Below are 27,494 nucleotides of genomic sequence, written 5' to 3' on the forward strand. Positions count from 1 at the left end.
CAGACATATACACACAGACAGAATATTGTATACATAATAAATAAATAAATATTTTAAAAAAACAAATAAATGTATTTTTGTTTGACCATGCATGGAGCGCATGCAAGAGAGAGTTCTGTCAGAACTGTGGTTAAGTGCTGAGTCCAATCTCCCATACCACATACTTGTGGAAGGGTGGGGTGAGGTGGGACTGGGAGAAGAGGAAGAGGAAAAGGAAAGCAACAGGACTCCACACTGGCGAGGCAGACCTCTGTGAGTTCAAGGCCAGCCTGCACCCAAGTGAGTTCCAAAACAAACAAACAAAAACAAACAAACAAACACAACACTGGGAGGCAGAAACAGGCAGATCCCTGGGGCTCTCTGGCCTGCCAGCCTAGCTGACTTGGCAGGCCATTCCAGACCAGTGAAAGGCCTTATTATCTAGAAGAAGAAAAAATGATCTGAGGTCTGAGGAAGGACACCCAAGGTTGTCCTCTGACTTCAACAAGTATACCGGAACACACATAATCACCACTAATCCATGGAATTTTGCTTCTTAAATTCCTTATTCTGAACCCCCCTCCCCCATGTGTGTGTGTGTGTGTGTGTGTGAGAGAGAGAGAGAGAGAGAGAGAGAGAGAGAGAGAGAGAGAGAGAGAAACACTAGGGACAAGCCCAGGCTTTCAGCCTTGCATGGCCAGCCTTCTTTCACTGAAATACACACAAACGCACCATTAACCCTGCTCTAGACCGGGGCTCAGCTTTGTTTTCTCAGTCTCTCGGAGCCGTTCTCTTTCCTGGAACCGCGGAACATTTTATGTGTTAAAACAAGACTGGCCAGCGAGCAGAAGTCAATACTCTCTGTAACATTTCAAAGGCCCCCGGTTTTTTATTTCGAGGATAGTGCTGACTTTATGTTTTCAAGAAATGATTTTCCTTTCCCTGGCTTAAACACTGCAAAGAGCAGGGTAAGGAAAAACAAACAATGACATTACCAGCGCATCCCTCCTCAATCTGCCATTAACTAGTGCCGTGGCCTGCAACAACAACGTTGAAACATTTTGGGGGGTGCCGGGGACAGTCTCATCACTGACTTCAAGCTTACTACACAGCTGAAGATGACGCTGAACTCTCCCACCTCCCTCGTGCTGGCATTACTAACACCAGCCACCACACCTCTACCTGGTAACCCCTGAACTCTCCACCAAGCAGTCGGAGGTCAAGTGGGGTCAGAGGAGAAGGAGAGGGGACAAAGACCAGACACTGACTCTCCAAAACCCGGGCATTTGCTTCCTTGGCCAAACCCCAGCTAGTGCTACTAATTCACAGCTAAAGTTAATCAGGAACTAGCAGCAGAAGGGCCACACGGGTTCGCATCAAGTTCATAGGAGCCGGAAGTTGAAGCAAAAGTTCAGCTACCATCTTCTGCACCCAGATACTCAAGGTCCTCCAGAGTGCTGAGCGTTAAGGCCAGCAAGCACCGCAGGATGGCAGAGACTACGGGGTGCTCCACCAGTTTGGACTCTGAGTGTCTGACACGTGGCCAGCTAAGTCTACTTTTCTTACCCATCAGATGATTTGGCTAATCTGAATTCTTTCCATTTGAGACGTCCTATCTAAACTGCCCCCATTTGCCTCTCTGATGAAATAGAGAACAATTCCACAAGGGGACCTCAGAGGCAGGACCCCAACCCACCATGTTCAAGGTCGTGTTCAATCCCTAGTAATACAAAGAGAATAAAATAAAGTAAGAATAAAAGTGAAAAATCAAAATATGACCTCATAGAAATGGAGTCATATTTATTTTAGTCTGAGTTAAACATTAAATAATTTATAATTATCCTACAGGTAAAGTCTAGCTTACTTGGCCAATTAAGAGAGAGCTTCCTAGCCAGGTGTGACAGTGCACTTGGGAGGCTGAGTCTGGTGGACCTGAGTCTTGAGGCTAGTCAAATCTACAAAGAAACACTATCTCAAGAAAAGGAGGAAAGAAGGACCATCCACCTGTGCCACTCAGTCCTAGCTGCTCCACTGAATACTAACATTAAACAAACAAATGGGGGGGGGGATGCTCTGCCTGTGTGCTTAAGGAAACACGAGAAGAATACCAACCAAGATAAAGAGCTGTAGTTAGCGGGAAAGAAAGGCTGGGTGGGGTGACATACATCTTTAATCCCAGCCAATGCAGATCTCTGGAAGTTTGAGGCCAGTCTGGTCTAGGTAACGAGTTCCAGGACTACACAGACACTGTCTAAATAGAACGAAAGAAAGAAAGAAAGAAAGAAAGAAAGAAAGAAAGAAAGAAAGAAAGGAGGGAGGGAGGGAGGGAGGGAAGGAAGAAAGAAAAAAGATTCTAGAACTGGATCTTTTCTTCATTATCTCCCACAGTCTGAACATTTCACGAAATCTCATTGTGGGAGGACCCACAATTCCACAGTCATCTCCACCAGGGGACTGAATGGAAGCACGCAACCACCTCCAAGTTGCTTAAGTCCTGTTTACCAGACCCTGAAGGGGAAGGCAGCGTCAGCACCAGGGAGAGTGATGGCGTGTGTGTGTGTGTGTGTGTGTGTGTGTGTGTGTTCAATCCCATTCATTTGCCTTTCTTCAGTCTTCACAAAGCTGTACGCTGCTTCTCCATTATTAAGGGTTAAAGGCACCTAATCACCCGGCTTCCACCGTTAAAAACCCAGCTCAAAACGCTGCCACCCCTAAAAAACGTATGCACTCCAAAGCTTGTTGATAAGGCTGTGTGGGTGGGGGGCGGGTACATGGCTGAGCTCTCCCTCCTAATCTTTGGCAGCCAGTGTCGAGTGTCGTTTTGTAAACTTAAGGCTACTTTGATCTTGTCTTGGATTATCCTAGGGTCTCACCTTAGCACTAGCGCCAGATGCCAAAGGAAGATTGCTGGGCCCCCTCCAGGAGTCAGCCATAGCTTGAATAACACAAAAGCACAGGGCCCTTTCACAAAGTAGTGAGTGGATCACATGTCTGATAGATTAAATGCACCGGTTTTAAATACAAATACGTTGCGGATCGCCGACTTCATTTGTTGCCACACCAAACCACACGAGTCTATTTCAAATTGCCTTGATTGACTTCATGTTCTCGCTGTTGAGTCCCTGGACAGACGCAAAGCACTTGTGAAATATCCAAAAAGGTGGAGAGGAGAAAGGGGAACGAAATGGAAGCCCGGGCCAGAGTGTCCCTTACTGAGTCACCGTTTCCTGAATGGCGGAGATCGCTGTTGGGGAGGGGTAGGGGTGGGGGGTCAGAAAAAGGCAAGCTGACCTGCGCGTGGAGGCCGAAACCTTAAGCAAGGAGCCCCCCACCCTGCAGCTCCGACACCCAGAGCCTGGCCCGGCGTGCTGGAGCGCCCTCCGGTGGCCACGCCGCAGGCCCCACCACTGGGACTCTTCCACAGACCACGCTCCCCGCCGTGGAAGGAACGAGACACGCAGAAAGTTTCCGAGTCAGGCGGTCAGCAAAAGACTAGTCAGGTACCGGAGGGGGCCTGGATGCTCCGGCTGGGCAGAAGCCAGCGCCCAGACCGGAGGCGACAAGAAGTCGGGGGTCTAAACCGACCCCTCAAGGCCTCCGACGTGACTCCGGGGGGGACTCTGGTCTGCAGATCCCACCCGCGCGGGATTTGTCTCTGCAAGCCCACCGTGGCAAAGGGGTGTATGGGTACAGTGCATACCTCCACGGCGGGGTACCCTCGACACCCTGGCTGCAAAGCATGCTTGGGCTCTTGTTGGACTCAGTGCATTTGCTTAATTGGAGGGAGGGGGCGCAGCGGCTCCCTGTGACGCATTGTGGTCCCCAGTAATCTGATTCCAGACGTCCCTGAAGAGCCCACCTTGACTCTCCCGCCCCACCCCCACGCCACCTTCCCCGGCCGGGGTGATGAGTGGGAACGGCGAATCCCTGCCTCCTCCCCTCCAGCCTCCAGGTTTGGGCGCCAGGGTAGCACCCGGGTTTTCCAGCCGCACGCAGTGGACCCGCTGGCCGAGTGGCGGCGGCTGGAGACCAGGGGCGGGCGGGCGAGGCCCGGCGCAGTGCCTACCTCGTCCACGGTGAGCGGCATGCAGATTCGGTACTCCTTCAGCAGCATGGTCCTGCCGGCCGCGGGCCCCGGGGAAGAAGGGGGCGTCCCAACAGATGAGCAAGGTTGGCGCCCAGCGGAAAGCAAGGGCACTGGGAGCCGGCGAGCGAAGCAGCCCCGGCGGTGCGCTCAGCTCCTGGCTGCCTCCAGTCCGCCCTGGAACATGTCAAGCTTCGAGTCCCGGTGTCTGTGACTCCCCCGCCTCCTTCCTCGCGGAGATCAGCCCTCCCGGTATTGCAAAGTCAGGGATTGAGGGGAGGGAGACCCGCGGGAGACAGCTCGAATCGGTAGCCCCGGGCTGGTAGGCGCGGCCACCAGATCAGGACATGCCCGGCAGCGGGCAAGAGAGGCAAGAGGGAGGGGAAAAAAGATTTCCACAAATTCAAACAAATGCACAAAAGTCACCCTCTCGATCCTCGTCCGAAAGCAAAGCTGAACCTTGCGAGCCTCTTTTTCCTTCGACCCGTCTACCCTGGGCTAATGTCACCAGGAACACATTGCCTCAAGAGCCGGCGATGCTGACTTTCCAAACAAAGGCTCGCTGGTCTCCTCTCCCCGGGCGGTAAACAAGATTTCCTGCTCTTTTTTAGGGCCAGTCCCCGAGTCTCTCCAGAGCTCAGCTGGGAGAGAAAAGGGAAGCCGCCGCCGCCAGGGCTCTCCCCTGTTCTGGGCCCCGGGTGTCTCCAAGCTCGGAGGGTGGTTGCCAGCGCCTTTCGCGCTTCCCCTCCCCCGAGTCCCTCGGCTCTGCGAGCGCCGTGCGTGCCCGTGAGTTTGCAGCTACCTCTCCGCGTCTGGAGAGACCGCGCCGAGCTGCAGTGTGCCTGGGGCCGGGAGGTGGGTGCGGGAGGAGCGAGAGCGACCAGGCTGACATCAGCAGCGGCCGCGGCGGGGAGGGTAGCCCCATCCGGCCAATGGGGAAACGGCAAAGAATGTGGAGGATTTAAACAAAACAGCATGTCTCTCCCCGTCTGCTGCCAGACGCCGCCAGGGCTGTCCCGGAACCCATAGCAGCAAGCGCCGACGAGGATCTCAAAGAGGGGTTATCCTGGACTCTTAAAATACTGAGATCTGTTTTCTAATGTACCTGGGGTACCACAGGGTTCTCTACTTAGACGCTCTGAAAATGCTCTGTTTCCAAAGACCCCCTTGACTTTGGGGGCGGGGGTCTTTACAAAAGCCCACTGCGAGCATTTTTCTCTCTGATAGGGTAAGCAAGGCCTGAGCAAGAAAAGTGATGATTTTGAGAATGTGTTTTCTAACATGTTCTAGAGACGGAATCCTGCAGCGGTGTGGGTGACAACAAATTACACACACACACAAACACAGAGAGAGAGAGAGAGAGAGAGAGAGAGAGAGAGAGAGAGAGAGAGAGAGAGAGACTCCCTATCATCACTTGTTACCTCTTACGCCCTGGCTCTGCAATCCTATTGCAGGCTTCTCAGAGCAGGAAGAATAGGTTTTCGTGTCAGCACTTCTAAGTTCAAAAAGTCACAGTGAAACGTCAATAAAAATGCCTGGGGTGTTGGTATTTCATCCATATTAAACAGATCTCTCTCGTTTTAACCACGAGAAGCACATTCTTTAGTTACTCAGGAAGCAGCATGTAACTGCTGAAGTCTGGTTTTCATTTGTCTGGTATTCATTTTTTTTAGCTTGTTTTTTCTAAAAGTGAAAAAGAAATGCATCCACTGCTTATAAGAGAATAATCTGTAAGCATCACTGGTTCTCAAATAAATATACATAGATGTGTGTGTGTGTGTGTGTGTGTGTGTGTGTGTGCGCGCGCGCGCGCGCTTGTGAGCTCTGATGACCCACATCTACTCAAAGGGCTTATATTGGGCAATGCAGATTATGCAGACCTCAATGATACAGTATATTAAATTATAATCAATAAATCATAAATCAATGTAATGGGGATGGTCTGTGGCTAAAGTTGTCCAGATGGCCCAACTGAGTTTATATTTCAGGGAATGTGATCCAGCCAGCTAGGAAAATGACACCCTAAATCTAACTTATATTTTGGTAAAAACAAAACAAAAAACCTATTTTCTAGATAAATGCTTCCCAAAGTTGGTTCAGAAAGAAACATTTACAGCAGCTAATTAAAGCTAAACCAAATTCCTTAAGGTGGAGAATTTGTTTCTGTTTTTTAGGACTAAGTTTCTCTGTGTAGTCCTGGCTATCCTGGAACTCTGTAGGCCAGGCTGGCTTCAGATCGCAGAGATCCGCCTGCCTCTGCCTCCCCAGTGCTGGGATTAAAGGCATGCACCACCACTGCCCTTTGAGATAGAGGGGTAGAGAATTTAAATCTGACACTGTAGTGTTGAATAACACTATGGAAGGGGGCAACAAAGAAAAAATAATCCCCGCTGTTTTTTCTTTTTTCTCTTAGTGGAGTAGCTCTTAATCCCCTATGCAGTGGCAGGGCCCACACAGATCCTCCCATGTGTTTTAAATTACCTCTAGACTGCTTATATTGTCTAACACAATGTACATGTGCTGTAAGTAGCTGCTATACAGTGAATAACGACAGAGAAACACCTTCACGTGCTCAGTACAGTAGTGTTTCTGTGCATTTTTGATCTGGGTGGAGGGTGCATCAACAGGCAAAGAAACTGCCCTGCCCTCTCTGCCCCGCCCTCCCCCTCAGGCACTGCTGGCAGTCAGTTCCCTCCCACCTCCTGTTGCAAGGTGACTTCCCAATGGACTCTCTTTTCCCTCCCAATCAGCTTCTTTATGGCCGTCACAGTAACACTGTGTGAGCACAGCTCTAATGCTAGCTAGCACCTTAAAAGCCTTTTGGCGAAGGCAGCAGGGTGCAGGCTCTGAGGCTGTCTCTCCCTTGTCAGCCCACTAGTATTTCCTAACCCTTATGGCTGCAGAAGACCTCCACCTTCTGCTCGATCCTTCTGCTCATCCCCTTGTCTTCTCAGAGAATCCTCCATGCCATCTTAACCCTTGCGACATCATTTTAAAGGCGAGCACTGTCTATCTGTGTGTTATGGAAAGCGGTGCGGACGGCAATATGCTGAATTGGTTGGGACACAATAAGAGAGGTGACTGTATCAACATAATACTACAGAAAACATATGGGAACATATGGACGAAAGAGGGAATGAAGAAGAGAGGAGGAATATAAACGATCTGAGCAGGAATTGGGGTTGGCTAGTATTCATTACTATGGCTCTTGTTCTGGGGTTAGGAAGAGTTCATTCATAACTCATTTGGTCTAGAGGAGGAGAGCGCCATCTACTGGTCAAAGGTGGTGAGTGCTTGCAAATGTTTCAAGCCCTGCCTTCACCGGCAAATGCGTGACAAGAACTGTACCGTTTTTGTTTTTGTTTTTGTTTTTGGGACAGGGTTTCTCGGTAGCCCTGCCTGTTCTGGAATTTGTTCCGTAGGTCAGAATGACCTTGAACGCAGAGATCCACCTGCTTCTGCCTCCTGCGTGCTGGGAGTGAAGGCGTGTGCCACCACGCTTGGCCATACCTTTGTTTCTCTTAAGCCAATGATGGGCGACACTGTCATGTTAACGGTTGGTAAGAAGGTTGTCCATTAAGGATGGGAAATCATCAGTTATCGGTCATCACATTTAAAAATGAGTGTGGGGACAGATGACACTTCATGGTGGGGGTCACCGCAAGGCATTTAACGGCATTCTTGGTTTCAGTGATTAAATGTGCCAACCATCCAGCATTTGGCTGTGTTGGGATGGGGGTGATAAGGAATCAGGGTGAGATTCATCAAGCATATGCCAGTGTCTAGCGGTTCTGAGCTTGATTGAGACTTGACTTTCAGCTTGTCCAAATAGAACTAGGGGGTGGGGTAAGAGGAATGTAGTTTAGTAAGAGAACTCATGCTCAAAGTCCTGGAGCCTTCTCTTCTTCTCGCTCTGCAGTGAGAAGAAAGGGTTGAAGGAAGAAAATAATTTTTTTTTTTGTTTTTGTTTTTCGAGACAGGGTTTCTCTGTGGCTTTGGAGCCTGTCCTGGAACTAGCTCTGTAGACCAGGCTGGTCTCGAACTTAGGGTTTTCTGTGGTTTTGAAGCCTGTCCTGGAACTAGCTCTTGTAGACCAAGCTGGTCTCGAACTCACAGAGATCCGCCTGCCTCTGCCTCTCGAGTGCTGGGATTAAAGGCGTGCGCCACCACCGCCCGGCAGGAAGAAATAATTTAAAAAAGAAAAACCAGGCCTTATGGGCTGGACAGATGGCTCAGCTGTTAAGAGCACTTGCTGCTCTTCTAGAAGACGCCAGTTCATGTTGGGAGCCATGCAGCCTGGTCTCAGATCAGCGTTTGAATGCCTGAGGTCCAATGGTTCTCCTCGAGGCAAGGATGGTGAGGATGCTCTCTCGCTGGATCACAGGGCATTGCCGGACTCTGCTGAATTTAAGCAGCTTGCAGGCTCCCTTCTCTCATTATATTGATTCCTCTGGCGGGTTTTTTTTTTTTTTTTTGAGACAGGGTTTCTCTGTGAAACAGTTCTAGTTGTTCTGAAACTCACTTTGTATACCAGGCTGCCCTCAAACTCACAGAGATCTGCCTGCCTCTGCCTCCCGAGTGCTGGGATTAAAGGCGTGCGCCACCACCGCCCGGCGGAGAAAATAATTTTTTTTTTTTTTTTTGTTTTTCGAGACAGGGTTTCTCTGTGGCTTTGGAGCCTGTCCTGGAACTAGCTCCAACATTCTGCCTCCATGTATGCCCACATGCCAGAGGAGGGCACCAGATCTCATTACAGATGGTTGTGAGCCACCATGTGGTTGCTGGGAATTGAACTCAGGACCTCTGGAAGAGCAGCCAGTGCTCTTAACCACTGAGCCAGCCCCCTCCTTTGGCGGGTTTTAATTTCACTTTGTCAGTCACACATGCAACAGCTGTAATTTCCCCCCGGAAATTCTGTTCTTTCTCGAATATTTTCTCCTTAGAATCAGCAGGGGACTAATGCTTCTCAAATCTCTTACCTGGAATTACTAACTACGACTCCTAATCCTGGGAGCTTTCCTAACTCGACAGAGGCAGTTAAAATTAATGGGTCTGGCTTTCATATTTGTCCTACGACAAAGGTAGGTAGAACCACCTCGTGGAGAAAGACTCACAGAGCAGTAGTGGCAGGAAGTCAAGAGTACACGTGCGAACATGACACTAGGAGCATTGCCCGTGTCTCACGGTTCTGGAAAGGAGAGTGAGGCATGCAGACACAGACTAGGGAAAAGGCCTCAGGAGTACACACAGTGCCAACTGTTGAGAGTAAGTTCCCTGCACACCACACACAGAACCATTGGTAGGGTCTGGTATGCTCCAAGAGGAAAAAATACAAGGCAAAATGTAGGATGACAGCTCCATCATAAAGATACATACACAGGAGCTTATATTGGCGGGAGAAGCGTGGGATGGTGGATGGGGAAAGAGCGCCTTACCAATGTCTGCCTTCTACAGAGAGAGTGACCATGGGACCCTCTTGGAGAAAGCGGAGCTGTATAAAAGCATATCTTGCAGACATGAAAGAATTATCTGGGTTTGACTATTGTTGTCCTTTACAGTATTGTGCCCATGTCCATTACTTCTTAACTTTGTCACCACAAGTCGCTGCCAGCTGACATCAGTGCTGCAAGAGCAGGGGGTGTCTGGCTGATACTTAGTTAAACCTGTAAAAATGCTGCAGTCTGTGTCTAGGATAAGGTTATGTAGGAGGCAGGAAAGTGTATTTGGGGAAGCACAAAGGAGAACAATGGGGGCTTTTGTAATGATTGTGATGTATTTCTCAAAATATGATGTGTTTCTTAAAAGTCAAAATAGGAGCCAATAATAAAGCTGTTCAAGTAAGTCTGGTAGAAAATTCTGTGAATAGCGACAGCTAAAGCTATCTGGGTTCACTTGAGTGCAGTCCACTTGGTGGTCAGATTTCTTCCTTGCGCCAACACCCTTCCTGTCTCAGGACCTGAACCCGAGCTGAGGCTGGACCCTGGCAAATTCAGTTCTTAGCCCCCACATCAAGCAGCTCCCAACTGCCTGTATCTCCAGTTGCAGGGCATATAACATCTTCTTCTGGCCTCTGAGGGCACACAAGTACTCATGGAAAATGCACATATATACACATCCACAATAATAATTTAAAAAAATATACTGGGAGTGACACCTTCTTGGTGGAGGGGAACAAAACAAAACCAAAAGCCAAGCAAACAAATAGTATCCAGAGGGGCTGGGAGTGTAGCTCAGTGGTGTAATGGTGGCATAGCATGCACCAGGCATTCGAACCCAGCACTGTGAAAGACAGAAAGAGGATGTAATAATTTATAACAAAACCCCAGGTTAGAAGCTGCGAAGATAGCTCAGCAGTTAAGAGCACTAGATGCTCTTCCACAAGACCTGGATTCGATTCCCAGCACCCACATGGCCACTCACAATCAGCTGTTACTCCAGGCTCAAGAGAGCTGCTGCCCTCTTCTAGGCCTGGGCACCAGGTACACACGTGACACACAGACATACATGAAGGTAAAACTCATGCACATAATTTTTGTCTTTGGTGTTTTGAGACAGGGTTTCTCTGTGAAACAGTTCTAGTTGTTCTGAAACTCACTTTGTATACCAGGCTGCCCTCAAACTCACAGAGATCTGCCTGCCTCTGCCTCCCAAGTTCTGGGATTAAAGGTATGTGCTACCACCGCCTGGCTACATATTTTGGGGAAAAAAAACGTTTAAATTAAAAAAAAAACTCATCTGCCTGTGATAAATTGAACGATGGCCTCCAAAGCTATCTGAAGATATTCCCTTACACAGGGTCTTTGGAGGTGTGATCAAACTAAAGATGCTGAGATGAGGTGGCTATCCTAGATGAGGCCTAGAGGGTTTCAAAAGTCTATGCAACAGAGGAGCTAGAGGAGTGGATCTCAACCTTCCTAATGCTGCGACCTGTTAATACCGTTCCTCATGTTGTGCTGACCCCCAACCGTAACGTTATTTTTTTTTGTTACTACTTCATAACTGTAATTTTACCACTGTTATGAATCATCATGTAAATATCTGATATGCAGGGTATCTGGGAAAAGGCCCCACACGTTGAGAACCACAGAGCTAAAGGGAGATTGGATGCCCACAGAAAAGAGTAGCGGGGCTAGGGAGATGGCCCAATCTCCTTTCCATGGTACCCAGTCTCCCACTTGCTCTCTCTATATCAGATACACAAATTCATCTACATACATATACACATAACTATCTTAAAAAAAACCAGCAATTCCTCTAATTGCCTTAAAAATGGGCAATTTACAAAAAGAAGTATTCTACACAGAGGAACATTTCTTTAAGGCTTCCGGTGCCTGTAATCCACCCCAAGTTCAAATCTCTAGCCACAATGGCGTCCCTCAACCTGAACCACACACGTACACGCTCCTAACTCTTTTATTTATTTATTAATTTATCTCTTAATTTTTTTTATTTTTACTTTAATGTTTTGTTTTCAAGACAGGGTTTCTCTGTTGCATCCCTGGCTGTCCTGAAACTCACTCTGTAGACCAGGCTGGCTTCGAACTTAGAGATCTGCCTGCCCCTACCTCCCAAGTGCTGGGATCAAAAGGCGTGCCCCCAACATCAGCTCTCATGCTCACCTTCTTAACACTACCACTTGGCCAAGCCAACAGACACCCCAGGTGCAGCCAAAACTGCTGCTATTCCTCTTCCTGTCCTCCCTAATCCACTGCTTCCTGGGAAATGGTGCTTCCACCCAATCAGACACACTGACCAAAAAGCTCGCTGACATGTTTAACTCCCCTCAGAAAACTTGGGTCCATCTTCAGACTGTATCCAGGATCCAGCCACTTCTCGGCACCTCGACTGTTGCCCCCATCCCTACCATTCCTTTAGTTAGGGTTATTGCAAAAAATTTCCCAACTAGACTCCCAACTTCTGCCCAAACTTAGTGAGCAGACAGCATCTAGACTGAGGTTTTGCTTGTTTTTTTTTTTTGTTTGTTTGTTTTGTGTGTGTGTGTGTGTGTGTGTGTGTGTGTGTGCATGAATCACAGTACTGGGAATGGAATCCATGAATACTAAAAAAATCATTCTACCACTGAGCCACACTCCAGCTTCCGGCTGATTCAGTGTGTTTGTGTGTGTGTGTGTGTGCCCCCGTAAGTGATTCTTTAATATGTTAGCTTATACCGCTCATTTGTCTCAGACTCCACTGGCTTCCCATCTCACTAGAGTTAGACATTCTACCAATGAGCTACATCCCCAGGCTTCTTTGTTTTCTACTGTGGACATGTTTCAGCCCACGTGTATGCTTGTATGTATATATACATATATCATATACATATTATATATAGCATATCAATCCCAGGGTCTCATACATGCTAGGTAAGTGGGGTTTTTTTTTATTTTTTTATTTATTTTATTTTATTGGTTTTTCAAGACAGGGTTTCTCTGTGGCTTTGGAGCCTGTCCTGGAACTAGCTCTGTAGACCAGGCTGGTCTTGAACTCACAGAGATCCGCCTGCCTCTGCCTCCTGAGTGCTGGGATTAAAGGTGTGCGCCACCATCGCCCGGCTGTAGTTTTTTTGTTTGTTTGTTTGTTTTTTAAATTTTCGAGACAGGGTTTCTCCGTAGCTTTTTGGTTCCTGGCCTGGAACTAGCTCCTGTAGACCAGGCTGGTCTCGAACTCACAGAGATCCACCTGCCTCTGCCTCCTGAGTGCTGGGATTAAAGGTGTGCGCCACCATCGCCCGGCTGTAGTTTTTTTGTTTGTTTGTTTGTTTTTTAAATTTTCGAGACAGGGTTTCTCTGTGGCTTTGGAGCCTGTCCTGGAACTAGCTCTGTAGACCAGGCTGGTCTCGAACTCACAGAGATCCACCTGCCTCTGCCTCCTGAGTGCTGGGATTAAAGGTGTGCGCCACCATCGCCCGGCTGTAGTTTTTTTGTTTGTTTGTTTGTTTTTTAAATTTTCGAGACAGGGTTTCTCTGTAGCTTTTGGTTCCTATCCTGGAACTAGCTCTTGTAGGCCAGGCTGGTCTCGAACTCACAGAGATCCACCTGCCTCTGCCTCCTGAGTGCTGGGATTAAAGGTGTGCGCCACCATCGCCCGGCTGTAGTTTTTTTGTTTGTTTGTTTGTTTTTTAAATTTTCGAGACAGGGTTTCTCCGTAGCTTTTTGGTTCCTGGCCTGGAACTAGCTCTTGTAGACCATGCTGGCCTCGAACTCACAGAGATCCACCTGCCTCTGCCTCCCGAGTGCTGGGATTAAAGGCGTGTGTCACCACCGCCCAGCTGTTTTGTAGTTTTTAGACAGGGTCTCAGTATTTAACTCCGGCTGACCTGTAACTCACTACATAGACCAGGCTGGCCTCAAACTCAGAGATCCGCCTGCCTCTGCCTCCTGAGTGCTGGGATTAAAGGCCTGTATTACCAATACCCGGCCTGAAGGTTTTGTTGCTGTGGTGGTGGTGGTTGTTTTGAAGAATCCTAAGCTATTTCATAAGGATTCAGAAGGTGTAGATGATAAAGTTGTACAGACCTTAAAAACTGCACTTTTCAGGCCAGAGTGATTTGGCTGGTAAAGGCACCTGCTGCCAACTCCAGGACCTGAGTTCAAGCTCCAGGTCACACATAGCAGAAGGCAAGACTGACTCCTAGAAACTGTCCTCTGTCCTCCACACATGTGTACACAGACATATAACTAAATAAATGTCAAGATGACAATCACACCATGCAGTGATGGCACATGTCATTAATCCAGCACCGAAGAAGCAGAGGCACGCGAATCTCAGTTCGAGGCCAGCCTGGTCTACTGAGTGAGTTCCTGGACAGCCAGGGATACACAGAAAAACCCTGTATTGAAAAAAATTAATATTAGCTAATAATAATAATAATAATAATAATAATAATAATAATAATGAACTGCAATTTCCTTAGAAATGTAATCTAGGTTGTCTTAGGGATTCTTGTTATTGGAACGGTGGATTGAGCAAAAACGAAAGAACACTGCTTGTTATAGTACTGAGCTGCCTGCCACCCTTTCTCTTAGGAGCAATTAGAAATCCTACATATCAATGCAAGATTCTCAAGCAGAGAAAAACCTTAGAATTTTTGTTTTCAGGGTCGGTTTTAGCCTCCTCACTTATAGATAAAAACACCGAACGCCAAGAAGTTAAGTGGCTCACCGACGGTTCTGGTTAAACGTATTTCGAAGCAGAGAACGTGGGGATGATAGGAGACGTCCTGCCTGCAGAGTTCCATTGCTTTCCCTCAGCCGGTGGACACAAGTCCTACAGTTTGGGTCAGGAGCGTGGAGCCACTAGTCCCGCCCCCAGAGCAGCCCCGCCCACTCCTGGGCCAGCCCCCGCGCCACACGCCCCGCCTTCAGGGCTGTCCGCAGCACTGCCTGACTGGCGACCAGCTCAGAGGGCCTCATGGGGTCCTTCCCGCGGGCTTCCGATGCACCGCCTGAGTGGAAGTGCGGGCGGCTTCCGGTGTGAGTGACGAGTGGTGGCCGAAGCTGGGGTACGGCAGGGAACGTTTAGGCAGAAACCATGGCGGACGGCGGCTCGGAGCGGGCCGATGGGCGCATTGTGAAGATGGAGGTGGACTACAGCGCCACGGTGGATCAGCGCCTGCCCGAGTGCGAGAAGCTGGCCAAGGTGAGGGGAGGCCGGCCGGCTGTTGGCGGGCGCCAGGGGCTGAGTCACGGCGTGGAGCCTGCTTAGGCCTCAGGGGGCCCGCGGGCTGGAGCGCGCATCTCTGGTGCCTTCCTAGCTCGGGCTGGACCTGCTTGAGTGGGAGACCCCGGGTCTGTCCGCTCGGGAGTCTCCGCAAACCGAATGTCTCCAAGCCCGAGAGAGCTGGTCGCCTCTTTCCCATCGAACTTGACGCCCAGTTTTAGTGCCTGCCGTTTCTTGGGACGCTAAGTAACCTTTGATTTAGTCGGTTCTCAGGTTCAGGCTGTATCAGAGAGTTTGGTTGTAATGTTATTGTGGCCCAATCAATTTACGTCCTTAAATCGTTTATAATCATGGCAGTGTGCCTGGTCTTTGGCCAGGAGAACCAGGAAAGTCATAGTACAAATGTAATGGACCCAGGACCCCAAGCCATCCAAGTGAGAGTCACTGGAGCACATTGGGTTTCAGTAAAATAATGAAAGCGAAGAGTCGTTTCAGGACAGTATAGGAAAGACAAGCGGGTATTAAAAGAGCCTGACAGGGCAGAAAGTGAACGTGTTTTGTGCTAGGGATCAAACTCGGAGTCATGCACGCTAGGCAAATAAATGCTCTGCCATTGAGATACACCGTCCAACCTCTCGTGGGATGAGAACATACCTTGACCCAAACATTTCCACACACTATGCTATGTGTCAGGCAAACATTTTAGATCTCATTTTGTACATAAGGAAGCCAGGACTGAAATTATTTTGCCCGAGGTTATAGTTAGTAGTAGCCAGAATCAGGGATTCAAAACTAGATTTGCTCATTAGATAAGTTGTTGGTTATTACTAAGGATTAGAGCTCCTTAAATTCCTACCACAGGTCAGTGTTAAAGTCACCAGGAATTTATTCCACGTAAAGGTTGTTTATTTGGTCCTGAAGAGCATAATACATAGGTACAGAATGCAGTATCTTCACAAAGCCGATTGGCAATGCTGTTTTCGATGGGAATTTTACCTTTTTTTTTTTCATTTTATGTGTATGAGTGTTTTGCCTGCGTGTGTGTTTGTACACCTGTTGTGAAACCTCATGTGTATGCTGAGACTCAAACCCAGGTCTTCCTGAAGAGAACTGCTGAACCATCTTTCCAGCCCCAGGAATAGGGATTTTTATGTGAAATCTTTTAATGCTGAGAAACTGAACGCTAATATCTGTCTTAAAATGCTACTTGAACTGATGAGCTGAAGAATTAAAACACACCTGCTGGCCAAAGTCATCTCCTCAATGTCCACCTTGAAGGCAGTAGAACAGTTGTGTTCCCAGCGGGAAAGGCATCACGCGCTTTAGAAAGGATGACGCCAGCGGGGGTTGCTCACACGTGGAATCCCAGCCTCTGGCAAGAAGAAGAAGTGTTGCCTGAAAAAAGGTCATTCCTATTCTGTATGGTACAGCTGCAAACTCAAGTGCCAGATGCCTTCCTGATGAGTTCTGGATGTGGTCAAACAAAGACTCTTTGGGCCTCTTAAAGTAACTAAAATGTAAACCATTGGGATTCTGGGGGTTTGTGTAGTGTTTAACTTTTAAAGACTATGTGTGTTTGTCAAGCAAAACAAGGTATGCGTGTGAGTTGTGTTGGTTTGGGGAGGGGGCTAGAGACTGAACCCAGGGCATGCTAGGCGAGCACTCTATCACTGAGCTGTATCAGTTTTTAATGTTTTTGTTGTTTTGCTTTTTAAGACAGGCTTTCTTTGTGCAGCCCTGTCTGTTCTGAAATTCACTTTGTAGACCAGGGTGGCCTAGAACTCACAGAGAGTCGCCTGCCTTTGCCTCCCAAGTGCTAGGATTAAAGGCATGTGCCACCACTCTCTTTTAAGGTTTTTAGCCTGTTTTTTTTGTTTTGTTTTTTCCTTTTTTTCCTCTCTGCCCCTTTCCAAGGCTGTGGATTAAACCCTGGGACCTGCGTGTTAGGCAAGTAACACTGAGGCCTTTAGTGTTACGGTTCTACTTTGGAATGTATGGAACATTTTAGCATATGTTGTTTTATTTTTAGCTCAGTAACTTTGAAGAAAGTGTTGTTCTTTTCATTTGTGGCAAGACTTTAAATTGTGGTTTATCAAGGCTGATCAAGCTCAGGTCATCTGGCAACAAGAATAGTTACCAGTTTTTGCTGTATCTCATTTCCTGATAAGGGGTCATTAGTTCTGCGCTTAATTTCCTTCAGACATTGTTTCAGTTTTAAGAATTTAAATCTTATTAGGAAGAATAATATAAATATATCTGATATGAAAACCACATTTGGCAGAAGCCTTAAAAAGACAGACTGGGGGCTGGAGAGATGTCTTGGCAGTTAAGAGCACTAACTGCTCTTCCAAAGGACCCAGGTTCAATTCCCAGTGCCCACATGGCAGCTCATAAGTGTCTGTAAATCCAGTTCTGGGGTGATCTGACACCTTCACACACCATTACACGTTGAGAGAGAGAGAGACAGAGAGAGACTGGCTAGATGGTGGCACACGGACCTTTAATTCTAGCACTTGTGAGGCAGAGGCAGGCGGATCTCTGTGAGTTAGAGGTCAACCTGGTCTACAGAGGGAGTTATAGGACAGCCAGAGCTGTTACACAGAGAAACCCTGTCTTGAAAGACAAGAGGGCAGGGCAGACTGAAGTCTGAGCCTTAGTGGTAAAATTGCCAGTCCTGGTCATTCCATTTTTTTTTTTAAATTTATTTATTATGTATACAACATTCTGCCTCCATGTATGCCCGCACGCCAGAGGCGGGCGCCAGATCTCATTACAGATGGTTGTGAGCCACCATGTGGTTGCTGGGAATTGAACTCAGGACCTCTGGAAGAGCAGCCAGTGCTCTTAACCATTGAGCCGTCTCTCCAGCCCCTAGTCATTCCATTTTGGATCTCCTGCAGACATGACCTAGAACAATTTTGCATCTACATCCTAAGACACCCAGCAGACGGGCAGCTGTGCCTGTGATACTGCTCTGTTGGACTAGAAAGATGTCAGCTGTGATGATCAAGATGCTCATACTGTTGTGGCTTGTCTTTATAGCTAGTGATTTAATCATGCACCTACCCTAAGAGAAGGTGAGGGTCCCAGTTGTGGAGTGTTTTGTTTTTCCTAGGATTTTATGGTGCTATGACTAAAATGTAGAACCTGGCTCCACAGCCTACAGTAATCCATTCCCTTCTGACGCTTCTGGAATGGCACCTGAGGGCCAGAGCAGAATTAAAAAAGAGGTAAATGGCTGGGCAGTGGTGGCACACGCCTTTAATCCCAGCATTTGGGAGGCAGAGGCAGGTGGATCTCTGTGAGTTCGAGACCAGCCTGGTCTACAAGAGCTAGTTCCAGGACAGGCTTCAAAACCACAGAGAAACCCCGTCTCGAAAAAAAACAAAAAACAAAAACAAAAACAAAAAGAGGTAAATGATAAAGAGGCTCCTGGCTTTGGTCCCCCCTTCCCCTTGAGTTAACTCAGTCTGAAGGCCTCACTAGCGGTTCAGCAGTTGATAGTGCAGAGGACTTTCTGGACTGTGGGTTATTTAGAGGCTGGTTACAGGCTTACATTGTATTCTGTAGTCTTTGTTTCTCCTACCCCTCCAGACTTTTCTTTCCTTTTTTTTTTCTAGTTACCTGCAGCTTCTTCCTAAGTGAATATTAGCAATAAGAAGTACATGAGGTGTAGAACAGCTTAATGGTTGTTAACAGTTTAAACAGAAGAGCCCTTTAAAGAAAGGCTGTGGGGTGCCTTTACCATCTTCCTTTGAGTTGAGAGGCTGCCTGGAAGAGGGGGCTTTTCAGGGGCTGTGCTTCTTATTGTGACAGTCAAGAATTGTAAGCCATTAAGACCTTCTGAATAGTTTTAGCATGTGTCATGTACAAGATGATATGAGGGAAGCAACAATTAAACCAGGGTCCAGGCCTAGGGGAGCTCAGAGACCCCTTGGTAGGTAGGAAATGTACGCTAATCACTATTATTTAAGGAATGAAAAGTTATCTTCAAGCTGAATGTGGCAGTTTGAATAAGAATGGTCCCCAGAGACTCGTATTGGAATGTTTAGTCACCAAGGAGTAGAACTATTTGAAAGAAATAGAAGGACTAGGAGGTGTGGCCTTGCTGGTTAAAGTGTGTTGCCAGGGGTTAGCTTTGAGGTTTCAGAAAGCCAATTCCAAGTCTCTCTCACTTTCTGTGGACCAGGATGTAGCTCTCAGCTGCTGCTCCAGCACCTGCTTGCATGTAAGCATGCTCCTACCATGATGATAATGAACTAATAAGCCTCTGAAACTGTAAGCAAGCTGCAATTAAATGCTTTCTCTCACAAGTGTTTTCCTGGTCTTGGTGTCTCACAGTAATAGAACAAGACACTAAACGTGACGACTCTCACCTGTAAGCTTGGCATGTTGGAAACCAGAACAGGAGGATCAGTGCAGGTTTGAGGGTAGCTTGGTCTGCACAGTTAGACTGTCTCAAAAAGCAGCAATGATATCTCTAAAAGTCATAGTACGTGTTTGGCTGATGAAGCTTCACGGTGAACTACCATGGTAAACAGCAATTCCAGATTTAAGATTGCAGTGAGGTTACAAAGACAGTAACCATTAGAATATAGTTCAAGGTTATTGCCAAGCAGTGCTAGAGGGGTCAGTATTAAATGAGGTATTGAGTGACAGGTGATTTCAGGCAACAGTAGCCAAGATCTCCTTTCTAAGAAGATGGTCTTTGATGTTGATCATGGAGTACATGGTCTGTGACAGTGACTCCCTCCCATGTAGGGTCCTGCTTCTGAGTTAGAGTGCCATGTGCCATGCCACCTGATTACATTGACGGCTGTCTTAGTAAATAAAGGATATTTGGCATTTTAACCTTTTTCCCACTTTATTTTCTTAGACTGCTGTTTTCCCATAGAGGGTACTTTGAACAAAGCACAGCCGTCAGAGCACGAGGGAAGGGGTGTGCTTGGAGGGAGTGGGAGACCAGGATGGGCAAAGCCTAGGCGCTGGTTCTGCTGATACCTCTGTGGCTAGTCAAGTCCCTAAACCTCCATCTCGGTGACAGTCAAATTTGTGGCTGACTTCCTAGCACTGATTCTTGTCTTTTGTGACTCACAGGCCTTCTAGCTTTATCCATTGTTATCACCCCCTGGAGAACATGGGCCCAGGGGGCTTTCTGAACTGGATCTCCCTTTTGCTTAAAACGTTGTTAGAACATGTTATAATCATGTTCCAGTTTTGGTTTTTCGAGACAGGGTTCTCAGTGTAATATTCTTGCTGTTATGGAATTCATTCTGTAGACCAGGTTGGCCTCGAACTCAGAGAGATCTGCTGCCTCTGCCATCCAAGTGCTGAGATTAAAGGCATGCTCCACCACTGCCCAGCTACATGTTCCAGATTTTATTAAGTCTGTACAGTCCATAATCTGTGCTGTGTGGTTAGACTGGAATTGTAGTTCAGTAGTAAAATATTTGCTCAATGTATACTATTGAATTGAATGTCGTCAATTCCTAGCCCATCCCCTAGACTCCCAGCAAAGTATGTATGTGTTTTTTACATATATATATATATATATGTTCTCTGTGTATGTGTTTTACAGGTTATCTTGAAAAATATGACAAGATCCAAACATTTATGACTTAAATTCGTAGGTCATAAAAGCTGTTAAGTGGGTGTTGGGGAGGGAACAACATTTATGAATTGTCTATGGCTGTCACTAGAAAAACAGTGGGTAAGGTGCTACGGGCACAAGCTCAGGGCTTTGTTCAGTCAGAGAAATATTCTGTCACTAAGCCACACCCATGGCCCTTCTTGAGACAAGGTCTTGCTAAATTGCCCAGACTAGCCTCATACTTGCAATCCTTTCTACTCTGAGCCTTCCTTTCTATTCTGCCACTTGCCTGTCTAGCTCACTGTTCCTCCTCCCATCTCTCAGCAAGGTCTATTTAGTCTGGTTGAGTCTTTGCTTAAGAGCATGACTTTTAGGCTAGTTTGTGAGTGTTGTCTTCAAAACATTTATTCTTCTATTTACACTGTTCAGTGTCCTACCAGCTAAGAGTTCTGTACAGAACAAGATAAACAGGTAGCACCACTGTGAGTTGACAAATTAAAATGCAAAACAAAGACTCAGTGTTTTTCTCAGATGAGACAGCATTGTAGTTACAGGTTCAGTTTTTCTTGAGCTTCTTTACATCTTAAAGAAGTTTGTGAGTCTGGGGTGGTAGCTCAGTTGGTAGAACGCTTGCCTCACATTCTGGGGGTCTTGGTTCTGCTTCTAGTATCATATAAACCAGATGTGTTTATGTGTGGAAGCAAGGGAGTAGAAATTCAAGGTCTTCCTTGGCTGTATAATGAGTCTGAGTCCCAGCCCAGACTACGTGAGACCCTGCCACTAAAATTAAATATCCAGATGATGGTGACACATACCTGTTTAATCCCAGCACTCAGGAGGCAGAGGCAGGCAGTTTCTGTGAGTTCAAGATCAACCTGGTCTAGAGCAAGTTCCAAGACAGCTGAGGCTACGCAGAGAAACCTTGCCTTAGAAAACCATAAGTGAATAAATGGGAAACGAGAGAGAGGGATAAAAGGGGAACAAAAGAGAAACTTGTGTACTGTGCTGGGAATGTAGCTCAGTGGTAGAACACTTACCTAGATAAACTTGCACTCACAGAGGGAAGAAGGGAAGCAGCTCGTGGGTCCTGACTGGGGATCCCTAACTCCCCTGAAGAAGCAAGCCTTTCTCAAATGGAGAAAAACAAAACAAGCAGTAATGGATGGCATTCCCCCTTCAGAACGGACATTGATTTAACTTTCTCAAAAGCTCTGGTCAGGTGCTGGGTTTGTATTGGTGATGTTTTCATGGTTCATTGCTTTCTCTTGTTTCAGGAAGGACGGCTTCAAGAAGTCATTGAAACCCTTCTCTCTCTGGAAAAGCAGACCCGAACTGTGAGTAGATAGTAAAGCAGAACACAGTTGCCAGTGATTCTTTTGATGCTGCCCCATTTACTTAGGATATCTTTTCTTTTCTTGCAGGCCTCTGATATGGTGTCCACATCCCGCATCTTGGTTGCTGTAGTGAAAATGTGTTATGAGGCTAAAGAATGGGACTTACTTAATGAAAATATTATGCTTTTGTCAAAACGGCGGAGTCAGTTAAAACAAGTGAGTTCCTCAATGCTTTAAAACCACAGAAGACTGAGGCTAGAGAAATGGCTCAGTGGGGCTAGAGAAATGGCTCCTGCTGCCTGACCCCAAGACCCACATGGTGGAAGGAGGGCCTGACTCCTGCAAGCTGTCTCCCAGCCTCCACATATGGGCCATGGTACAGAAGCTCACACACATAAATAGTAAATATAAAAGTTTCCAATTAGTATGTTTGCATTTAAGGATTTTGAGGAAACTAATCTACAATTTTCTAATATATTCTAGATGTGGTTTGAAATTCTACTGGGATCTAGCTATGGAACTTTTCTCCTCAAGATGGACATGGTGTTTCAGTACTAGGAGAGATGTAGAGACAGATGGATCTCTAGTAGTTTGAGGCTAGCCTGGTCTACAAAGAGAGTGTCAGACCAGCCAGAACTCCATAGGGAGACCCTTTCTCAAAACAAAAAAAAAATTCTGTTTGAAGAATAAATTTCAATTATGAGTGGCTTATTGTATTTTATTAGGCTGTTGCAAAAATGGTTCAGCAGTGCTGTACTTACGTAGAGGAGATCACAGACCTCCCTGTCAAGCTGCGACTGATTGATACTCTACGGATGGTTACGGAAGGAAAGGTAAGTTTTGTGCTGGGTGACTTCTTCCTGTTAGTCATAGTGATGTGCTTCTATATTGCATGTAAGTATATTTGTATGGAGATTTTGTTGGTTTTCCTTTTTTTTTTATGACCAGATCTTCTCTGTAGTCCTGGCTAACCTCAGACTCTCTGTGTAGACAAGGCTAGCCTCAAACTCCTAGATACCTTCCTACCTCTGCCTACCAAGTTCTAGAGTCGAAGGTGTGTGCCACCATGCCAGGCTATGTTTTATATTTTTTAAGGAATAAACAAAATGCTATCACTTCAACCACTGTTAACTTTGTATGCCCACTTTTAGTAACTTTCCATAAATGAAATACATTTATGTAGTGCTATTGTTTCACATAATTTCTAGGGATTGGTAGGTTTTATTTGTTTTGTTTGAGACAGAATCTCACTATGCAGCCTTGAGTTGTCTTGAACTCAGAGAAGAGATCCACCTGTCTGCTTCTCACTGTGCTGAGATTAAAAGGGTATGCTGCCGTGTCCGGCTAGAATTGGTTGGTTGGTTTGTTTTGGGTTTTTTTGGGGGGGGAGAGGTGCACACACTTTGTGTAGATGAGAACTTTAGTTCAGTCCACAACATCCAAAACAAAGGATGAATCTATTTTAGAGCCTTGATAGAATTCTGATGTTGACTGTACAAGACAAGATTTCCCTACACAGCTCTGGTTATACTGGAACTTCCTCTGTAATAGACTGACATAGAACTTACAGAGATCACCTGCCTCTTCTTCCCAAGTGCTGAGATTAAAGGTGTGTGCCACCACTGTCCAGCTCTTGCAAATCTTTTAAAGCCAGTTTCTGGTTTTTGTGTCATTAATACAGCTTGTGATCTTATTACTTGTTAAACACAATAATTTTATATTTAGTTTCCCAAAGCAAAATTTGTTGGTGGAGGCGGCTCGTTTGTTCCCGGCTGCCCAGATCTAAAATAATCACTCAGAAACCATATACTGTTTGGCCAATAGCTTAAGTGTATTGCTAGCTAGCTCTTATATCCTACACTAACCTATTTCTATTAATCTCTGCATCGCCACAGGGCTGTGGCTTACCAGCAAGGCTCCAGTGCATCTGTCTCCTGTGGGCTACATGGCTTCTCCCTGACTCTGCCTTCTTTCTCCTCCATCTCTGCTTGGAATTCCCACCCTACTCTACTCTGCTAAGCCACTGGCTGAAACAGTTTTATTTACTAACCAATGAAAGCAACACATACAGAAGAACTTTGCACACCAAAAATTGAAAAATACAGATTTTTTTAAAAAGTTGTTTTACTTTATGTATGTTGGGGTATATACAAAAATGCCCACAGGGGTCAGAAATGAGTATTGGATCCCTTGGAGCTGAGGTGGCTTTTGTGAGCCACCTAATGTAGGTGCTCTACTCTAACTGCAGTCCTTCATTATAGCATTAGATCCTGAGCCCATGAGCCATATCTCCAACCTTGGATAATGTTTTATAAAGTATTTTCTGCATCCTGCTCTGTCTGTGTGTGATGAGAGATTCTCAAAGTGTGTGACTAGTGCAGTGTTCAGCAGGTTGTAGCTAGTAGTCCTGATGGTGCAGTTCTGCCTTTTAAATGTGAACATGTTTCTGGAAGAGTTTGAGACTATCATTTTCCATTTGTAGATTTATGTTGAAATTGAGCGTGCACGACTGACTAAAACCTTAGCAACTATAAAGGAACAAAATGGTGATGTGAAAGAGGCTGCTTCCATCCTTCAAGAGTTACAGGTAAGGGCTTTCGGGAGTGTAAACTTTATGCTGAGTTGCCAGTATTTTCTTGTGGAAGTGGCTGATTTTAATGCATCATTGCTTCTTTTTGCTGAGTCACCAAGAGTAAGCATGCACACAGCACAGTGTGTTCCTGAAACTAAATTTTACAAGCTAACCTGCTAAATACAGTTTGAAGAAAAGTTAGCATGTAATTGACCTTAGGTTTTGTAGACTTATTTGAGTTCTGTTTAGAATTTAAGTAAATGCACTGCTTACTTAGATGCCTTAGGAATCTGCTATTAAAATTTTTGGTTTTATACTTAGTGAATGATTGATTACAGTAAATTTCTAGACCAGAATGGTTTGACAAAGGAAAATTGGCAGATCTGGAAGTCTTAAGAGCTCGGTGATGAGTGTTTCCCTGGCATACTGAACCCTGATTTGATGCTGTGTTCTCCAGGGCTCTCTAAAGGCACAAACTGATAGAGTGGATATATACACTATCCTCTTTAGAGAGCTACGCGTTCTGAGAAAAGCCATGGAGTATCACACCAGAAAATGGTACATGAATGTACTCAAAAATTCTAAGTTGCTTTTGTGAATTCAGACTCACTGGGGTCTGTCAGAGGCTGCCCATTAGGTTAAACGGGTTATTCTGACATTCTAGTTGAGTTCATTTTCCAGTGGGCTAATGAAAGGGAAATGTGACTTTACTGAAAGGGCTAGTGCCCTGCATTGTCTTCGTTCTCTGATCTTTTTTCCTGCAAATTCCAGAGCCTTTGTCTCAGTGGTTCTCCACCTGGGGGTCGTGACCCCTTTGTGGGCTCAAGCAGTCCTTTCACAGGTTTGTGTGTCAGATATCCTGCATATCAGAAATTTACAGTATGATTCATAACAGCAGCAAAAATGACAGTTGTGAACTAGCAACAAAAATAAATTTATGGTTGGGGTCACCACAACTTGAGGAACTGTGTTAAAGGGTCACATCTTTAGGAAGGTTAAAAACCACTGCTTTATATACTCCATCCCAGGAACTTTCTCACACAATTTTTATTATTACTGTTTTTTCAAAACAGTGTCTCTGTGTAGCCCTGGGACTATCACTGTAGACTAGGCTTGTCCAAGTCTACCAAGATCCACCTATTGCTGGGCGGTGGTGGCACACACCTTTAATCCCAGCACTCAGGAGGCAGAAGAAGGCAGATCTCTGTGAGTTCGAGGACAGCCTGGTCTACAGGAGCTAGTTCCAGGACAGGCTCCAAAGCTACAGAGAAACCCTGTCTCCAAAAATCAAACAAAAATAGCTCCACCTGTCTACCTCCCTGGTGCTGGGATTACCTGGCTCTCTCATATTTGTCATTCTATTTTGTTTGCTTTGTTTTCTGAGACAGGATTTCTTTGTGTAGCCTTGTCTTCTAGAACTAGGACCCAGGCTGGTCTGGAACTCTGTTTTTGGAATCACCAAAAAAAAAAAAAAAAAAAAAAGATCTGCCTGCCTCTGCCTGTTATTTTATCTAAATTGTTCTGATACCAGTAAAGACTCAGGAGTTGGATATTGGGGTGAAAACCTGGTAGATCAAAAAAAGGCAGTAGAGGAGCAAACAGCTGACCTTCGCCCCCCCCCCTTTTTTTTTCCCAGAGGCCCAACAATCAAGTTTCTCTACCTGTTCCAGACCAAAAAAACTGGAAAATCTCCCAAGTCCCTCCCTACTACTTCCTGTGTATCTTTATCCATCTCTTTGACTCCTTCTTACCCTCTGTGGCTAATTCTTGTCAGTTAGTCTCTGGGCTCCACCCCCTGATCCAAGGTTTTAGTAACACTGTCTTGAGTTTCCCAGTGCTATCAAATACCCTACAACATCTGCCTCTCAAGTGCTGGGATTAAAGACATGTACCACCAGGCCTGGAGAGGTGGTTCAGTGATTAAGAGCTCTGGCAGATCTCCCAAAGGACCCAGATTTAATTCCCAGCACCCACATGGCAGCTCACAGAGGTCTGTAACTCCAACTACAGGAGATTCGACACCCTCACACAGATGTACATGCAGACAAAATAGCAATGCACATAAAATAAAAGTATATGAATAATTTTCTTAAAGTCATGCACCACCACTGCTAGCTGTATTTGGCATTCTTTACATGACAGACCTGTGATGAAAACAGACCATTTGTTTGCCAGGCCTTAAGAGTAAAGGAACCTTGTGACTAAAGGGATAACATGAGTGGGTTTGAGTCTTCATTGCGGTCGTGGTTATGCAAACCCTTATGTATATTAACGTTTGTGGGATCTTACACTAGTAGGGGCAAACTCCAAGACTTCTCTTGTCTTAAAGATTTATTTTGCCTGATATAGTGGTACACATCTTTAATCCCTGTATTTGGGAGGCAAAGACAGGTTGATCTCTTGAGTTTGAGGCTAGCCTGGTCACATAATGGGTTGTAGGACAGCCAGAGCTACATAGTGAGACTTTGTCTTGAAAATACCATTTTGTGTGTGCGCACAGTGCTCCTGGAATCTAAAAGAGGACATCAAATTCCCTGGACCTGGAGTTAGACGTGGTTGCGAGGCACCTGACGTGGCTGCTGGATTCGGAACTCGGGTCCTGTGGAAGAAAATCAAGCACTTTTTATTGCTGAGCTATGTCTCCAGTTCCCTAACTTGCTTTTTGTATAATCGCCAACACTGTACAAATATGAAGAGTTAATATTTGAACTGTCTAAATGTTTTAATATCCACTAAGTAACTGGAACTTACCTGAGGAATTGCTCTGCTAGGTGGAAACCTATGGGTCCATGGAGAAGAAGGAGAGAGTGGAGTTTATTCTGGAGCAGATGAGACTCTGCCTAGCTGTGAAGGATTACATTCGCACACAGATCATTAGCAAAAAAATTAACACCAAATTTTTCCAGGAAGAAAATACAGAGGTGAGTATTGTCTCTGCACTGTGTATTTGCATTCGAAGTGTTTTGCTAGAAGCCCAAAGCCTAACCTATTTTGACAACTTCTTTCAGAAATTAAAGTTGAAGTACTATAACTTAATGATTCAGCTGGACCAGCACGAGGGGTCCTACCTGTCGATTTGTAAACACTACAGAGCCATCTATGACACGCCCTGCATTCAGGCAGAGAGTGAGAAGTGGCAGCAGGTAAGAGGCGTGAGCGGACGCTGATGCTGGAGTGCAGCTCAGTCTGAACCCTTGCCTGGTGGGCACAAGGTTCTCGGTTTGATTCCTAGCGTGAGAAAGAAAAGAGAAGGATAACTTACATTTTTTCCTT

The 27,494-nt window shown here is 46.1% G+C and overlaps 2 protein-coding genes across 3 annotated transcripts in view; one reads left to right on the plus strand and one right to left on the minus strand.

The window, feature by feature from the left end:
• Pitpnc1 (phosphatidylinositol transfer protein cytoplasmic 1) overlaps positions 1-4,931 on the minus strand; it is a 265,425-nt gene extending 260,494 nt beyond the window's left edge. The window contains exon 1 of one of the 2 annotated variants that reach the window (XM_026780775.1): positions 4,046-4,931. In XM_026780775.1, the coding sequence (XP_026636576.1) occupies positions 4,046-4,093 (48 nt within the window). In that variant the 5' untranslated portion in view covers positions 4,094-4,931. The remainder of the gene's footprint in view (positions 1-4,045) is intronic. The other variant, XM_013347522.2, reaches the window with a different exon arrangement.
• Positions 4,932-14,506: 9,575 nt separating this feature from the next.
• Psmd12 (proteasome 26S subunit, non-ATPase 12) overlaps positions 14,507-27,494 on the plus strand; it is a 20,564-nt gene continuing 7,576 nt past the window's right edge. The window contains exons 1-7 of the mRNA XM_005350433.3: positions 14,507-14,704; positions 21,590-21,649; positions 21,737-21,865; positions 22,375-22,482; positions 24,132-24,236; positions 26,993-27,142; positions 27,230-27,364. Of these exons, the coding sequence (XP_005350490.1) occupies positions 14,597-14,704; positions 21,590-21,649; positions 21,737-21,865; positions 22,375-22,482; positions 24,132-24,236; positions 26,993-27,142; positions 27,230-27,364 (795 nt within the window). The 5' untranslated portion in view covers positions 14,507-14,596. The remainder of the gene's footprint in view (positions 14,705-21,589; positions 21,650-21,736; positions 21,866-22,374; positions 22,483-24,131; positions 24,237-26,992; positions 27,143-27,229; positions 27,365-27,494) is intronic.

The sequence above is a fragment of the Microtus ochrogaster genome, chromosome 7 (genome assembly GCF_000317375.1).
Source record: "Microtus ochrogaster isolate Prairie Vole_2 chromosome 7, MicOch1.0, whole genome shotgun sequence".
NCBI lineage: Eukaryota > Metazoa > Chordata > Mammalia > Rodentia > Cricetidae > Microtus > Microtus ochrogaster.